This window comes from Mauremys mutica, chromosome 13, assembly GCF_020497125.1.
Source record: "Mauremys mutica isolate MM-2020 ecotype Southern chromosome 13, ASM2049712v1, whole genome shotgun sequence".
In the NCBI taxonomy this organism is placed as follows: domain Eukaryota; kingdom Metazoa; phylum Chordata; order Testudines; family Geoemydidae; genus Mauremys; species Mauremys mutica.
Window position 1 is genome coordinate 3,456,336 of NC_059084.1, and position 17,564 is coordinate 3,473,899.

The 17,564-nt window shown below is 54.2% G+C and overlaps 1 protein-coding gene across 1 annotated transcript; it reads left to right on the forward strand.

The window, feature by feature from the left end:
- Positions 1–4,350: 4,350 nt before the first annotated feature.
- LOC123348836 (tyrosine-protein phosphatase non-receptor type substrate 1-like) lies at positions 4,351–15,424 on the forward strand. The gene is made up of 6 exons (XM_044986498.1): positions 4,351–4,858; positions 6,881–7,225; positions 12,086–12,190; positions 12,293–12,314; positions 12,804–12,846; positions 15,012–15,424. The coding sequence occupies exons 1-6, from the start codon at positions 4,786–4,788 to the stop codon at positions 15,147–15,149; spliced, it is 726 nt and encodes a 241-aa protein (XP_044842433.1). The 5' UTR covers positions 4,351–4,785; the 3' UTR covers positions 15,150–15,424.
- The last annotated feature ends 2,140 nt before the right edge of the window (positions 15,425–17,564 follow it).

The window sequence follows — 17,564 nt, forward strand, 5'->3', positions numbered from 1 at the left end:
GGTTAAGGAAGCTCCTGCACGGTGTGGGGAGGGGGGCTCTGCCCCCCCAGGCCCACCTGAGACATGGGACTTTAAAACAGCTGCACATGTTAGGGAATTGCTCCAGGGCATTCCTGCCCCCCAACCCCATCCCCAATGGGAACAGCAGCTTTAGTCCTGGGTATGGGACAGGCCAGCTGGCTCAGCAGCACAAGAGCCACAGAACTCTGCAGTCAGGGGTGAGTTCAAGCATTGCCAGAAATTGCACAAATTTCTCCTGCCTCTTCACAGCTGAGCAGAGGCAGGAGGCTCCAGCCGGAGTCCAGAATCACAAGAAAGGCACAAGCCAGCACCACAGCTGGTCGGGGCTCCCTGCTCCCATCACCTCCGTGTCCCAGAGCACAGACCAGCAGAGTAACTACAGGATCCAACCTTGCCCAGAGCAGAAGGCGGGTGCTTAACAGGGGGGAACGGGGGTGCTGCGAATCGTTTCATTTTCATCGTACTTTGGCTTCCATTTACCACTGTGTCTTCTCCTCCCTCCCATCTCACAGTGAGGCCCAGAGGCCTCCTGCAGGAGGAGAATAGGGTTTAATCAGGCTGCTCCATCACTGGGCCAGGGCAGACCCACCAGACTAGTTCTCTCCTATAAGTCACGGTGCCACGTCTGCAAAACGCCCAGCTCCTGCCAGCCCAGGGAGCAAGAGTCTGAGCCTCAGCGTCGAACCCGCAGGACTCAGGGGAGCTGCTCTGGGGCCACTGGGTCTCACAGACACGCCGTGTGTTACACCAGAATCCTGTGCCTTGTACCCCCTGTTCGAGCTCTGCTCCCCGAAGCGCAGGTCAGTGCAGACAGCACAGAGAGACAGGATGAAGGGGGCAGGGAGCCAGGTCAGGAATTCCCTGTCGGCTGCTCCATCAGGAAGTGGGTGAGTTTGGTCCAGCTCATCAGACCTGGGCTCCACTGGCCTGGCCAGCGGAGGTCACTGCAGCCCCATCCATGAACTCATTTCCCAGACTGCGGGGACAGAGCCGCAGACAGAGAAGTTGGCAGGCCGCCAAGGGTGCAAGAAAACCAGGAAACAGACGTGGGGCTGGTAAAGGAAAGAACCACAGAGATGAAAGAGGAGAGTCAGTGCATGACCTTCCCGTAGCATTAACCCAGCCCAGCAAGGAGCCTCCCCAGGGCAAATGCCTTACGTGCCCAGTCAGGAGGGTAAATCATCATCCAGCTGAAGGGTTAAACTGAGAAAAAAGTTAGTTGGGACTTTGCTTCTGAAATGTCCTGCGATTATGAGAAGCTGGTAATTGAATTCCCCCTCCCCTAGGAAAGGGGACGACCCCTCCAGGTCATAGATCAGGATATGGATGGTAGGAAGGACTCAGAAGGCTAAGACCAGGGAGAACTACACCTGTCCCCCTGGTACCTCCTCGGGAGGGTGCCACCAGCTTTGGGTTGGATCCTGGGCTGGCCAGGACAGGGAAGCCCAGAGCGGAGTGAGCTGGGGTTTGTCTCTGAGATAAGGCAGCGTGGCCTGGGGACCACCCCCAGGCAGGGCGTGTTACATCAGCTTCATTGCACTCCAACTAAGGAGGAGTCCTGCCGGAATCCACCCCAGAGACAGCAATCGGGCATGGCCACTTGCACAGACGCCACCGAGAAATGGATCAGCTGCCTGCTAACGCCACGTCATTCTCCCGTCCTCCCTTTGCCACAGGCCAGTGGCTCTGTGTGCCCCCTGCCCATCTCCCCCTGTACCTGGGGTTCCCCATTCTCCCACCCCATGCCATGGGCTCAGTGTGCCCCCCATTCTCCCCTTTCACCATGCCCTGCCATTTCCCCCACGGTTATTTCTTTTCTTTCTGCCTGGGACAGAAGTCATGGAGGGTGTCAGCATGTTACTCTGCCCTGGGATGTTGGGCAGAGCTGAGCTGTTAATGTGGAAGGTGTTTATGGGCTGTCATCACCCAGTTCTTCGATCTCAAGCCAGTTACTGACCGAGCTGAAGCCAATGTGCGAGCTAACCAGGGACAAGGGGCTCCATGTGTCCCCCATTTCTGCCTTCTGGTTTTCCAGTTTTCACCGAAATCAATTGGCTTCCTCCTGTTTGGCACCTGTAGCTGTCCCTGAAATGTTGGGATTGTAGATTAGAGTTCAGAAGTTCCTGTGTTACGTCCAGCCAGGAGAGGAGTGGGGTGCAGGCCCTGCTTCCCTCAGCGATAAATCACCAGCTCAGCGTACGTTACAGAGGGACCACCAGCGACGAGGGCGCTGCTTTGGGTGTCACCCACTTCCCATAAAGGGAGAGACACTTTGCTCCTCAGACATTCCCACCCGACATGGCAGCCCCGCTGGGCTGGCAGAGCCCTGTAGCAACGTGCTGAGTAAATGAGACTCTCACAGACTTGACCCTTGTAAACTCCCCCATGGGGCTTTTTACAGGCGCCAGCTCTGGGGTGAGAGGTGTCAGGTGAAGCGAAGGGAATGAAAGGGTAGGAACCAATGACCAGTTCTCAGCCTGGGAAGGGGACGGGAACCCAGGGCTCAGTATTAGGCTGGATGATCTTCTGGGTATTTGTTTGATTGTGGGGTCAGGAGGAGCAGTGCATGCTCCTGGGCTCTGACCTGTTGTAATTTCTCAGGACAAAGGTCTAGGCAGCTCTGGGGGCAGCTCAGTGAAGACAATTTCTCAGTATACATGAGCTGCAGAAAGACTGGAGTGAGACCGAAGAATCTGGGAAAATGGGGCTGGACCATAAGGTCTCAGCCCCGCTCCTGGATCCAAACAGGATCCCTGCACACCACAGAACCCCTTCCACTGCGATGGGACGGAGGCGGAGAACGGCTCGCCAGGAGCAAGCTGGTCACCAGCTGGGGTCAGGAAGAAGTTTCCTCTTATGGTATAAAATAATACAGGGGCTTAGATCTTCCACTGACGCATTGGGAATTTATTACTGTTTCAAGGAGCAGGAAAGCAGTCTAGACGGTTTGTGCCCACATGGGCAATACACGTGTCAACTGACTTACCGGGGATTTCCAGGAGAAGCAGCAGCAGCACCAGGCATGGCCGAGACAATGCAGACGTATGGGTGAAGAAAGCCATCATGATGGCAATGGGGAGATCCTTCAACACCGCAGCCTTTCCCAGCTCCCCATTGGCTCAAGAGATATTGAGAATTCGGAGTTAGGGATCAGACCATCCCCTGATGCAGCAGGAAGTGGGTTGCGTTAGTGACATTTCCTGTTTTGAATCTGTGCAGGCAAAACTGTTTTTTCCTCACTATTAATTTTACTTCTCACAGCAAAGCGGCTGGTGACCCGTGTTCTCCCATGCAGGATCATGTAGTCCAGCCCTCTGACCCCCATGAAATAAAGCACCCAGGCTAACACTGCTGGGGTATTTAAGGGGGGAGAGAGGGCCTTGGCAGAGTGCTGCTCTTTGGGAAGGGGATTCCCCAACAATGTTTAAGGCAAGGAAATCTGCCCACACACAGCCCCCAAAAGTCAGACCAGAGAATGTTCCAGCCACTCCCTGAGACCCCTGTTCTGCAGCGATTCTCTGAACAGGGCTGTTAATCTGCCAGGCCCCTTCAGTGCTCATCTGAGTGGGCGGAAGTCACTTGACCACTCACAGCACCTGAACCATGTGAATTGGCCAAGGAGGTGGGGGTGGATCTGGATTAGGTCTAGGCTGGGGTTGGGTTTGATGGTGGAAGTCTTATGAGACCAGCTTTTCTCTGGAGAGCCAAACCTGAGCCACGAAACAGGCCTTTTCCAGTTTTGGATCCAATGCAGAACTCACACTGCACGCGCCAGGAAGGTCTTGCGGTTACGGCACAGGTGAGCTGGGTTCTTTCACCATATCTGCTACGGAGTCACCTCGAGGGACCTTAGGCAAATCACTATCTCTGTGCTCCCGTCTCCAGCGGTGCAGTGGGGATAACAGCACCTTCCTTTTCCTGCCCCTCATCTGTCTCGGCTCCTTAGATGGCAAGTTCTGTGGGGCAGGGACCGTCTGTGATGGAGTAGGGACTGTCTGTGTGGGGGATGGGAGAGCCGGGGAGGATTTTAGGTGATGGACAATACCTGAGCCTGTAACCTGAGCTAGGCAGGGGGAAGAGGAGGTCAACACCTTGGCCTCAGAAGCTAGATAAAGGCAGAGAGCCGGCTGGAGAGGGTTGGGTCAGTTTCGGTTTGGGGCTGGGGGGTGCAGTGCAGGGAATCCCAAGCTGGGAACTAAGCTCCCTGCACCCCCAGAAGGACCAGTTTGAGGGGTCCTGGCCGTATTTCCAAGCTCTGCTGTATCCTGCATTCCTGTGGTCCAATAAACCTTCTGTTTTACTGGCTGGCTGAGCGTCACTGTGAGTCCCAGAAAGAGGGGTGCAGGACCGGACTCCCCCACACTCCGTGACGCCATCAATTAACAGTGCCTAGCACAATGAGGCCCAGAAGTTGCTGTGTCCTCCAGCACCCTGTAATAATGATAACAAAATGGATGGACATGAGCCCCTTGCCTTGAAGGGGTTTGGATTTGAGATACACTTTGGGTCCATTGCTAGTGTTCAAACGGAATGAACATTCCCTCTGCGTGTTTTAGCTCTTCGTTAGTTTGGGCACCGCCAGGTCTTTTCCTGAGCGATGGCTCAAGCAGCAGGGCAGGCACTGAACGTGTTAATTACGCATGCGCCAGTTGTTTCTGTTTCCTGTTGTGGCTTCTCATTTTCCTTTGCCAGCTGAGCTGACTGAGCTCAGACCATTGTTGTTAAACCTACAGGGCTGACTGGTCTCCAACCTACAGCCCTGCAATGGCTTTCCGCACGTCGGGGCGGCTTCAGCTGCTGAGCTTATTGCTGGGTCTCTCTTCCATGGACAGGTCAGGTGAGTACAACGTGGGCAAGTGATGGGAGCTTTGCAATACAGTTTGGCTGGGCTAACGAACAGAGAAAGAAATCAGCCAGTTAGGGATCTCTGTGCAGGGGGCAGACAGAGACAGACATCGATTTATGAGAGAGAGAGAGAGAGAGAGAGAGAGAGAGTTTAAAATAAACACACAGCATTTACCCTCCCGGGGAGGCTGGGAAGCAGCGTGGGCGGCGTTGCAAGGTTAAAGGTCTTTCCATGTATTTCCCGGTGAATGGGACTCGACTCTACAAAAACATCCCAGCTCGTGGACTCTTTTCCAGGAGCTCCTCTGCAGTTTTCCTCCAGGTACATGCACACAGCACAGACCAGGCAGCATACATGTGTCCTGTGCACTTTCCGTGCATCCAGCCCTGCACTGCTGTGACCTCCCTCCTGCAGAGCTGGGCTGCATGGAGTCCCGGCAGAGCTGCTCCCACATCACCTCCTTGGTTTTACAGCAGAGCAGCAAGTGATGTCAATCCTGGAAGAGCTGCTGGGACCCAGCTTCTTAAAGAGCAGCTGACGCGGGACAGAAAACTCCTGAAAAGCGTTGTACTTAGAAACGAGTGCTCCCCGCCTCTTCCCGCATTCGCTGCGTCTCTGGGGGCTTATTCCCTTTCAGCGAGGAGATCTGCAGGAGAACAGGGTCTTGGTTTGTACAGAGATCATCCGACCCATCCGCTTCCCCCTCCCATCCCCGTCTGCCATCACAGCTTTGATGATCTCCCAGCCCAGCAATAACGCATAACCTCTTAAAGAGACAAAATTCCTGCTTTCATGCAACCACCCCGAGTTTATAAATAAAAAAAGAGGAAGAGAAATGCACAGGCATGACTTGAGAGTCACTCTGCACAGAACGTTGTTTCCAGGTTTGCATGTCCAGCACAAGCAACACGCGGAGCTGGTTTTCCCACTGCTGGGCTGGGCTAGTACCTTCACCAGCATCCAGCCAGGAACATGGCAACCCACGACCTGCCCCAGAGTTGGTGCCGAGAGAACCAGACTCAACCTCTCTGCAGTACTAGCCATGGGATGTGCCCTGGGTGGCTCTCTGAATTCTTTTGATGGGGCAGGGAAAAGGGCAGGCTTTGTTCTGCCCCTTGCAGCAGCATTAACCCCAAACATTGTGGATCTTGAAGGATCCACCAGAGATCCTGGCCACCAGCTTCCAAGCTCTGCGGCTTCACGCCGACTCCAGGGCCTTCTTCATCTCTCCCCAGCTCCTGGCAGCACAGCTCCATGGAAACCCCCCTGCCAAGGCTCCCTCGGCCAGCAGCTGCTCCCTGGATGCCCATAAGTGGAGGGCTCGATGCTATGGAGTGAAGCTCCAGAAGAGGGTGCATGGGGCTGCTGGGCAGTGTTGCCACAGGGTTTGGGGGGACATAATCCCATTGGATCTAGGGGCTACCTATCCTAACACAAGCCAGTCCAAGAGCAGAGTCTGGGCCTGTGGGCCAAAGCATTCAGCCAACCTCAACCAGGCACCTGATAGGGCATGGAAATTGTGCATTTCACACACACACACACACACACACGCACACACCTTTGCACATGCAGTCCCCAGAGTTGTGCACAGAAATTGGGTAGTTTGGTGCCCAACCACCCATCTGCCTGGGCAAATGTACCTGCTGATTTAAGACATGCCAGTGTGGAGGCCCAGGCTGGGAATTTGCCCCGGGGTTGTAACTTGGATTTTGTTTACAGCATAAGGAACCATTAAAGGTTCAGGTGGGAACAACCCCCCACCTTGATCTCCTGGGACTCAGCCAAGTGAGGGGTCTAAGTAGGCTGGAGCAAAGTGCAGGGAGGTAAATGGTTAAACCCAACAGATCAACTCAGGGCTTCCAGAACCAAGTCTCCAGTTCCTTGTGGGTGGAGAGGAAGATCTCACTGAACACGCTGTGAGCACTGTGCAAATAATACACAATATAAGGAATAACAACAACCCCTTATCCTTGTCATTAACTAAAACCCGCCCGCACTGTCTCTGCGCTGCAGGTGCCGGGGCCCAGGAGTTCCAGCTGCTGCAGCCCCAGGGCGCCGTGTGGGTGTCACCGGGAGAGAATCTCACTCTGAGCTGCTCTGTGACTGGGAATGCTACAGCAGGACCCGTGAAGTGGTTCAAGGGCTCGGGCAGTGGCCGCCAGCTCGTTTATGCAGACAAGGAGCCACACCCCCCCCGGGTGACACGGGCTGTGAGTGGCTCTGACACAGACTTCACCATCCGCATCAGTGACACCCGCCCCGAGGACACCGGGATCTATCACTGTGTGAAGTTTAAGAAGGGGTCAGGAGCCGATGAGGAGATCAGATCCGGCGCTGGCACGGCCGTGTCTGTGAGCGGTGAGTGCGAGCTCCCTCCAGCCACACGCCCCTCCCCGCTGGGGGCTGGTACCAGGGTGGGAGGGGAACAAACCCAGCTCAAACTCTTCCTGCCTGTATTGTTCGCTATTCTTGTAGCTGTAATATATCTTGTGCAGTAGAGAAGACACAGGATTCAGCAGTAACTGAGATAAAGATAGCAAAGAATCCTGTGGCACCTTATAGACTAACAGACGTTTTGCAGCATGAGCTTTCGTGGGTGAATACCCACTTCTTCGGATGCAAGTAGACACCCACGAAAGCTCATGCTGCAAAACGTCTGCTAGTCTATAAGGTGCCACAGGATTCTTTGCTGCTTTTACAGATCCAGACTAACACGGCTACCCCTCTGATACTTGAGATAATGATGAATCCTAGCAAGGCTGCAGGACACAGGCACACCCTGTGGTTCTCCAGCTTCCAGCCTAACACAGCCTGTGCTGCCCAGTGTCACCACACGGTATCCCCCTGAATCCTGGCCTGGGTTTTTAACATAGATTCCAAGGCCAGAAGGGACCTTTGTGTCTAGCCAGACGTCCTGGATAGCACAGGCCAGAGAACTGCCCCAGAATAATCCCTAGAGCAGATCTATTAGAAAAACATCCCAGTCTTGAGTTAAACATTGTCAGGGATGGAGAATCCTCACAAGCCGTGGGAAGTTTTTCCAGTGGTTAATTATTCTGACTGTTAAAAAATTTACACCTTGTTTAGCTTCAACTTCCAGCCATTAGATCATGTTAGACCCTTCTAGACTGAAGAGCCCATTATTAAATGTGTGCTCCCCAATGTAGGTGCTTATGGAATATGATCAAGCCAACCCTTAACCTTCTCTTTGCTAAGCTAAACAGATTGAGCTCCTGGAGTCAATCACTATAAGACAAGTTTTCTGATCCTTTAACCATTCTCGTGGCTTTTCTCTGACCCCTCCCCAATTCATCAACATCCTTCCTGTATTGTGGGCACCAGAACTGGACTCAGGAGTCCAGCAGCAGTTGCACCAGTGCCAAATACAGAGAGAAAATAACCTCTCTACTTCTACCCGTGATTCCCCTGTTTATGCATCCAAGGATCTCCTTAGCCCTTTTGGCCACTGCATCATGCTGGGAGCTCGTGTTCAGCTGATTAGCCACCACGACCCCAAAATCTTTTACATCCACTACTTCCCAGGATAGAGTCCCCCATTGTGTGAATGGAGCCTCGTTCTTTGTTCCTAGATGTATATATTTGCATTTAGCCATGTTAAAAAACATATTGTTTAATTGGTGTACAGAGTACCAAGCAATCCATATCGCTCTGTATCAGTGACCTGGCCTCTTCATTATTTACCATTCCCCAATTTTTGTGTCATCTGTTCACTTTTATCAGTGGTGATTTTATGTTTTCTTCCAGGTCATCAATAAAAATGTTTAATAGTGTAGGGCCAAGAACCGATCCCTGCAGGATCCCTCTGGAAATGCGCTTTTGATGATGACTCCTGGTTTACAGTTACATTTTGAGACCTCTCCGTTAGCCAGTTTTTAATCCACGTAATGTTTATATCTTTCTAGTTTTTCAATCAAAATATCCTGCATCAAATGCCTTACAGAAGTTCAAGTATATTACCACTATTACCTTTACCAAACTTGTAATCTCATCAAAAAAAAGATATTAAGTTAAACAGGATTTATTTTCCATAAACCCACATTGGTTGGCATTAATTATATTACCCTTCTTTAATTCTTTATTAATCAAGTCCCATATCAGCTCCTCCATCATCTTGCCAGGGGTTGATGTCAGACTGGCAGGCCTATAATTATCTAGATCATCCTTCTTACCTTTTTTAAATATTGCACAACATTAGCTTTCTTCCAGTCTTCTTGAACTTCCCAGGTGTTCTAAGACTTATTGAAAATCAACATTAATGGTCCTATGAGCTCCTCAGCCAGCTCTTTCAAAACTCTTGAATGCAAATTATCCAGACCTGCCAATTTAAAAATATCTGATTTTAGTAGCCACTGTTTAACATCCTCCAGAGACACTAGTGGAATGGAAAGAGTGTTGTCATATGACATGACTACATGATATGGTTTTTCCCCCAAGTATAGAACAGAAATATTTATTGAACACTTCTGCCTTTTCTCCATTATTACTGATAATTCTACCATTTTCAAGTAATGGATCAGTTCCATTGTTAGGATTCTTTGTGTTCCTAATATATTTTTAAAACCCTTATTGTCCTTAACTCTGCTGGTCATAGATTTTGCCTTGTATCCCTTTGCTTCCCTTATCAATTTTCTAAAATTCCTAGCTTCTGATTTATATTCATTACTATCAACTTTCCTTTTCTTCCAGTTGTTTTATTTATATAGATAAACAATAGCTGCCTTCACTGCCTCTTTCAACTAGGTAGGTTTTTTAACCAACATGGCCTTCTTCATCGATTGGGGCTTTTGGGACATCTAGTAGAGTGTTCTTAAACAATTCCTAATTATTCACTTTTTTCTGATTAAATTCTTCCTCCCACGTGATTTGGCTCATAATTTATATTCAGCTTTGTGAAACTGGCCTTTTGAAAGCACCATGTATATATCTATATCACTTGTCTGGACTTTATTCTGTTTGCACATTGTAAATATGATCAAATCATGACGACTTGTAACTAAGATACCATTGTTTTTTAGTTCTGTGTTCAGTTCCTCTTTATCTATCATGACAAGGTGTAATACAGAATTCCCCTGTGTTGGATGCAACACTTTTTGTGTTAGGAAATTGTCATCTATAGTGTTTAGAAATTCCCAGGATGTTTTAATCCTGGCAGCATGAGACCCCTAGCATATGTCACTCAAATTGAAGTGCCCCATCCCGTTCCCTAGTATAATTTGGACCCCAATTAATAGCCCATCTGGTGCTTTACCTGTTAGGACATTGATCCACAAGCATTCAAAATTGTTTTCTTCTAAGTCATCAGTGACTCGAAAACAGGTGATGCCATCTTTGACATAGAGTGTCATGAGCTCTCCCCTTTTGCTCACTCTGTCTTTCCTAAAGAGGTTGTCACTGTTGATTTTAACATTCCAATAGTGCGCATCCTCCCACCAGGTGTCAGTAACACCGCCTAGATCAGGGGTGGCCAACCTGAGCCTGAGAAGGAGCCAGAATTTACCAACATACATTCAGTGGTGAGCTGCAGCCGGTTCGCACCGGTTCGCGCGAACCAGTTGTTAAATTTAGAAGCCCGTTTAGAACCGGTTGTTCCTGGAGGGACAACTAGTTCCAAAAGGGCTTTTAAATTTAACTAAAGCTCTAGCAGCTCCCTGCCCTTCCCTCAGCCCCAGCTCACCTCACTTCGCCTCCTCTGCTGAAGTTCCTCCGGCTTCTCCTCCCCCTCCCCAGCTTCCTGCGAATCAGCTGTTCGCGCGGGAAGCCTGGGAGGGCTGAGAAAGAAGCAGCAGCTTCCACGAGGTGAGCTGGGGTCAGGGGGCAGGGGTGCCAGCGGGAGGAGGGCAGGAGGCGGCGCGCCGCTCGGCGAGGTCGTGGCGGGACTCTGGGGTCGGGCGGCGGGGCTCCTACCCCCAGGGTCCAGCTGCGACCTCGGCCGGGCGGCGCGGTTCCTGCCCGGCCGCCGGATCCGGCCCCGACCTCGGCTGGGCGGCGCGGTTCCTGCCCGGCCCCCGGGTCCAGCCCCCGGGTCCAGCCGGGCGGCACGGTTCCTGCCGGCCCCCGGGTCTGGCCCCGACCTCAGCCGGGTGGCGCGGCTCCTGCCCGGCCCCGACCTCCGCCGGGTGGTTCCGGTCCCGGCCCCAGCCCAGCTGGGCCCCCATCTCCAGGCAGCACTGTAAGGTAAGGGAGCAGGGAGCGGGTGTTGGATAGAGGGCAGGAGAGTTGGCGGGGGGGTGGATTAGTGTCAGGGCAGTCAGAGGGCAGGGAACAGGGGGATTGAACGGGGCCAAGGGTCCCGGGGGGGCAGTCAGGAAGGAGTAGGGGTTGGATGAGGGGGTGGGGGGCAGTTAGGGGTAGGGATTCCAGGGACAGAGAGAAGGGGTGGTTGGATGGGGTTGGGGTCCCCGGGTGCCATCAGCAATGAGAGAAGGGGTTGGATGGGGGGCAGTCAGGGGACAGGGAAGAGGGGTGGATAGGGCACGGGTCCGGGGGGGGGCTGTCAAGGAACATGGGGGGGTTGGATGGGGCAGGAGTCCCGGGGGGGCATGACCCCTCATGGGGTGAGGAGGAGGGAACCGGTTGTTAGTATTTTGGCAGCTCATCACTGCATACATTGCCAAAGAGCCCCGGTAATACATCAGCAGCCTCCCATCATCTCCCTGCCCCCCTGCCCCCTGCTTCCAGCGCCTCCTGCCCACCCGCAGCGCCACCGATCAGCGTCTCCTCCTCCCTCCTCACACCTCCCAATCAGCTGTTTCTTGGCATGTAGGAGTCTCTGGAGTGGGTGGAGGGGGAGGAGTGAGGGCACGGCAGGCTCAGGGGAGGGGACAGGAAGGGGTGAAGTGGGGGCAGGGCCTGTGGCAGAGCCAGGGGTTGAGCAGTGAGCACCCCCCGGCACATTGGAAAGTTGGCGCCTGTAGCTCCAGACCTGGAGTCAGTGCCTAGACAAGGAGCCGCATAACTCCTTGTAGAGCCACACGCGGCTCTGGAGCCACAGGTTGGCCACCCCTGACCTAGATCAAACGTAGGAGCCATTCCAATTCCTTTTTAGTACCCAGGCTCCCAAGCAGTCCTGGAAGGTGACTGTGGACCGTGGTACAGAAGCATCGCAGACAAACTCACCCATCAGTTATTTATGTGCTGCAGAATGGTCTCTGCCACCCCCTGAAGTGCAACTTGTGCCTCTAGATTCTATTTCCTCAGGTCACCCCCCGGCTTCACCTGTGGCTGCTGCTGCCGGGACAGTCTGTGTCCTCCTGGTCGTTTTATTCCTTGTCTCCACTTACTTCTTTGTGAGAAAGAAGAGAGGTGAGTGCAGTGGTTCAACCAGCCGGTTCCATTTACTCCAGGGATATTTGCTGCTCCTAGCACGACTAACTGACCCGTTGTTTCTTTCCTCTGCCCATCTAGGTAGGAGCCTCCGCACAGCCAGGTCTGTATAAAATTGGTGTTAATCCAACAGCTCTGTTAGTCAAGCTAACCCGTTCTCGCTCTGTCTGACCCAACAGCCTCCTGGCTTAAACCCCTCACTGCATTTTGTTCTGTAAAAGATCTTTTATCCATAGCACGTAGCTGTGCCCTGTTATTGTGACTTGAATTCTGCCTGAAGCCAGACCCCAGTAGTTTGTCTCTATGCTGGGACATCGCTCTGTGGCCTAGGCCTTTCTCAGGCACCTGTTACCTTGGTATTTAAGAGTCCAGCAAAGCAATATAAAAAGCAAGCGCACAGAACGTCCGCCTCCAAAATCACCCCAAATACAAAGCTGATTTCCAGTTTGGCCAAGAACCCCGGGCAAACTTTCAGGGCCAGATTCTGTCCCGGGGATGGGCCCAGCTGTTTTTCTTCTACACAGTTCAGTTCTTGGGGGCGGGGGGACAAAAGCCTCTTCTCTGTGTCTCATGAGGATTCTCTTTCCCACAGGTCTCAGACTCCCTTTCCAGACACCATGAGGACTCAGAGCCAGGTATGGCAGGATGCTGATACAAAGGGAGAGTTCACAGCTCAAGCGAGGGGTGCGGTTCCCAGCCTGAGGAGACGTGTAACCTGCACTGGCTCGGCTCACGCTTGGGTGCTAACACCAGACAGTAGCTGCAGCAGCGGGAGCGGCTAGCCGGGCCCCCTGGGTACACACACGTCTGAGACCGTAGGCATGTTCTCAGGGCAGCCAGCCCCTCCCGCCACTCGCACCGCTGTGGCTTCACTCTTGCGTGAGTGTGTCTCCTCGACCTGGGAATCGCGCTCCCAGCTTTAAGTGGAGACATACCCAGGGATGAAAGTCACTTAAAGGATTTACTGGTACGCCGGAGTCTTGAGCAGGGGGGCGGGACCTCAATCAGAAGGGGTGTGGCCTCAACCAGAAGGGGCGTGGCCTTTAAATCCCCAGGCCCTTTAAATCACCGGCCTGGGAAGCCAGTCCAGTATGCCATACCGTACCGGCTTACCTTCACCTCTGGACATACCCCCAGCTGCACTGGGCCTCCTCACTGCTTCCTAGGACCAGGCCCGCAGGGTTTCAGCCTGATGCGTAGAGGCTGCGGGCATTTGGTCCCGTTCCCAGGATGTCTGAGGCTGCACAAAACCCAGCGCAGCAGCCCCAGCTGGGGCACAGGGGAGCTCCCCAGCTGCTCCCCTTCTGGCCTCCCAAATGGGTTCACTGAGCAGCCCAAGAGACTATCTGAGCTGTCACTTTCCAGCCTGCGCCACCTCCCAGCGGCGCACAGAGGCACTGGCCAGGTTCTTCTCTCACTGGTGTAAGGCGGGAGTAATTCCACAGAGGCCAATGCAGCGACACCAGTGTAACCTGGGGAGAATCAGGCTCATTGCCCCATCATCGCTGTTAAAACACCAGGGTTATAGTGTTCCAGGCCAGAAGGGGCCACCAGATCGTCCAGCCCGACCTCCTGTATGGCACAGGGCCAGGCCACCAATGCCCAGCACCCGCACACTGACCCAGCAGCCCCAGGCGACAGGCTGAGAATAGAAGGGACCACGGTAATTCCCACGGAAAGGGAAGTCAGTGACGTGGGGCCAGGGTCTGTGCTGGGCCTCTCCGGAGGTGAAGCACAGCAGGAGCAACCTTATGCGCAATTCCTAGGTGGGGGACAGTCCCACCAGGGGCCTCTTTGGCCCTGTCTACACTGCAGTCGGGAGGTGTCACTGCAGCACTGTAGACAAACCCGAGCTAGCTTGCTAACAATAGCAGTGTGGCCACGGTGGCCCGGACGGCAGCATGCCACCCTGGGCCCGCTGGGGACCCGGCCCGGGGACCTGCTCAGGTGGCAAGCCCAGCCCACCTCCACTGCACTGCCATCTTGACAAGCTCTTTAGATGGAAGCTAGCTCCGGAATGCTTCCATGTGCTGCACTCACACCTCCGCCTGCAGTGCAGACGTACCCACGGTCATCCTGGCAATTCCCGGACATTACCAGGAAAGGGGCTGCAGCGGGAGCAGCACCTGGCCCAGGAAGGGGTCACGTTGATTTTCCAGGCTTGCATTGGTACCAGAGTTGAACCCCTTCCAGCCCCTGCTGTCGCCCAGGCACAGGGAGATTTTCCAGCCCGTGGCTACTCCCCCCGTGGCGCATTGCAGCTTGGGTGGCGTTTCAGCCGCTAGCTCAGGTTCCTGTTGGGGTTTCTCTAGAGCCTTCGTGTTCTTTTTTTAAACCTAGCGTCTGTGTGTGTGATTCACTGGCAGCCCAGCTGGCATTAACCCCTCCGGTGCCAGGCATGGACTGTGCCCAGAGAAGTCGGGAGTTTGCAGGCCGTGTGGGGAGGTTTTATTGAACGGAACAGCATCCAGCTCGAACCAGGGCATGCACGGTACAGCTCTGGCCGTATGTGCTGAGAGCAGAGAGGGGATGAAGAAATAAACTGCCTGGAGGGCAGGGGGAGGAAACTGGCCGGTTCGGGCTGACTGTAACTTTGCAATCTCTCCTCTTCTCCCCCTCCCTGCTCGCTGGGTGCAAAGCGACACCACAGCGGGGCAGGGAGTAATTAAGAGGGATAAGACGAGGGCAGTTTGTTCCTCTACACGGGGATACCACACCGTGCCTGTGCTCATGCATAACTCAGCACGTACCCAGCTCGCTACTGCACCCAGGAACCAATTCACAGACCCTTTCATTTCAGCCCGGTGCTAACAAAGACTCTGACGTGCTCTACGCTGACCTGCAGCACTCGGCCGAGCCCCAGCAGCCCAAGAAGAGCGTCCCAGCAGAGCCTTCTGAATACGCTGCCGTGAAGGTAACCCAGGCCATCGCCAGGTAGAGGGAGAAGGCAGCGAGGCTCTGGACACCCTCGGAGAGACTGTCGGAGGAGGAAGCAGCAGCTCTCTGCAGAACACAGCGCACAGGCATCCAGGTCACACACGGTCTGCCCCGTGGGGGGCCAGGAACTGACACAGAGTCTCTTGTTCCCTGGCACCTTATTGCGATATCGCGGGTGACTCAGAACCGGGGAACTCATGACCTGGAGAGCCAGCAGCCGCCTGGCATGTTCCTGTTTTCATAAACAATTAAAGGTTTCAATCATATTCTCTCTAAGCAGAGCCAACGACTGTTTGCCTGTGAAATCAGCCACGGCCTTTGAACGGACGGTATCAGAGGCCAGCACAGGAACTGCCTCTGGGATTTCTGAGGTTGTTCTTAGGATGAAGTCTTCTAACGGTGGGACGCACACATAGGGCTGAATTTTCCTTTTCCCTGGGGGTGCTCAGCCCCTCCTCCGCCCCAAGGCTCTGCCCCCACTCAGCCCCTTCCCGCTGAACAACTGTGGGGCCTCCTGGCTGCAGTCCCAAATGACAAACCAAACAATCCTGCAGCCCACAAAACAGCCCGGGCTCGCCCCGCGCAAGGCAAATCGCCCTCGGGAAGGGAGGCTGGGTTTCTAACCCCCTCGAGCATCGTGGGAGGGGGGGGCAGACTCAGCCAGGGGGCCTGGGGCAAAAAAAAGTTGCAATACTCTAGAATATTATATTCTCGTGGGGGCCCCTGCAGGGCCCAGGGCCTGGGGCAAATTGCCCCACTTGCCCCCCCCCACCGCCCGGGCAGCCCTGGACTCAGCACCCTGGGCTCTAGGGGAAGCAGAGCAAACTACAGATGGCCCCTCTACCTCTCCAGAGGATCTTCAGCAGCTTTCCTGACCCACAGCTCCTTGTCGGGGGGGCTTGGGAGCTCAGGCCGGCTCCCCTCCGAGCGCCAGCCTGCACCAGGCTCAGATCCCCCCGTCGAGGGGCTGCCCCTCTCCAGGTTTGACAAGCTGCACCGGTGGCTGGTTTGGGGCTGCCTGTGCCCAGAGGAGCTCTTTAACCCCATCCTGACCGGGAGAGGGGGCCGGGAGAGCCCATCCTACCACAGAGCAACATGGCCACCCTCTGTACGTACCGACCAGGGGACCCCATCGATAATCGAGGGCACTTCAGTCTAGCAGAGAAAAGTCCAACGCAATCCAACGGCTGGAAGTGGAAGCTAGACAAATTCAGACTAATGCATGTTAACAGGGAGGATAATTAACCACTGGGACAATTTACCAAGGGCCGTGGTGGATTCTCCATCCTGGGTTTTCTCTCTCTAACAGATCTGCTCTGGTTCAACCAGGAATTAACGCAGGGAAGTCCTATGGCCTGTGGCACACGGCTCAGACTAGATGATCACAGTCAAACCTTCTAGCCTTATAACCTGGGAATCTTAGGCCTCGTCTGTCTACACCTGAAAATGCAATCAACCCAGCCACACCGCTCGGGGCCGTGAAAAATGTTGCTCCTAGTGTGACGTCGTTAGGTCACCCTAAGCCCCACTGTAGATGCAGCTACGTCTTCTGTCGCTTAGCTCCCCCCTCTTCTGTTGCCTAGCTCCCCGCTCTCGGCAAGGTGGGTTATCTACATTGATGGAAACACCCCTCCCATCACGGTGTGGAGCATCTACACCATGGTGCTGTAGACACAGCCCTACGAGGGGCTAGACTGCCAGCCTGCCTAAAGGAACTCGCACTGGGGGACGGCCCTTTTGAAGATGATGAAGGGGCTGCTAAATTGTGCAGGACCTTCCATTTCAGGGGATCAGCCCCCCAGTTTGAAGGTTTCCTAGCACCTGTGGGAGCCCGGGGTGTTTTCGGCACTTTGGAGAGGAGGGTTGAATGAGTCACTGAAGGGAAATGATTCCATAACGAAGGGCTGGATGGGGCCATGCTGGTGCAGCCCCTAGCAAGGGGTGGCGTGAAGCAGCACCAGCGGGGGAGGGAGGGAGGGCCTAATGGGAGGCATTCTGCCTCATGGGGCCAGATCCTGAGCTGGTATAAATCAGGGTAGCTCCACTGGCTGCAGTGAAGCTACCCCAATTTACACCAGCTCAGGATCTGGCCCAGAGTAGTGTGCAGACACTCAGTGGCTGCATCCCGGCTGCCTCCTTTGCAGGGTGTAGCTAAGTCCCGCATGCCCGGACAGCTGCGTTGTCTCATGCACAGATGGGGCAGAGTCCTGGCATTGGCTGCACCGGGGAACAGGGCGGGAGTAACCCCTGCACACCCCAGGTGCCAGGGCTGTAATTTCACCTACACTTACATAAGCCAGGGAAGGGGGTGAGGATAAGGGTCCTTCCGCCGCCCACCCCCTCCACGCCCCCATCTAAGGGCTAGGCACCATCTGGCTCTGCATGATTCATTGTCATAGCGAACAGCAGATTTGGA

What these genes read in the sequence shown, in the direction of transcription:
- LOC123348836 (XM_044986498.1), top strand. Translation starts at nt 4,786, where the DNA reads ATGGCTTTCCGCACGTCGGGGCGGCTTCAGCTGCTGAGCTTATTGCTG. An exon ending in CACGGCCGTGTCTGTGAGCG is followed by an intron (nt 7,226 to 12,085) that starts GTGAGTGCGAGC and finishes CTATTTCCTCAG; the next exon opens with GTCACCCCCCGGCTTCACCT. An exon ending in CCATGAGGACTCAGAGCCAG is followed by an intron (nt 12,847 to 15,011) that starts GTATGGCAGGAT and finishes CTTTCATTTCAG; the next exon opens with CCCGGTGCTAACAAAGACTC.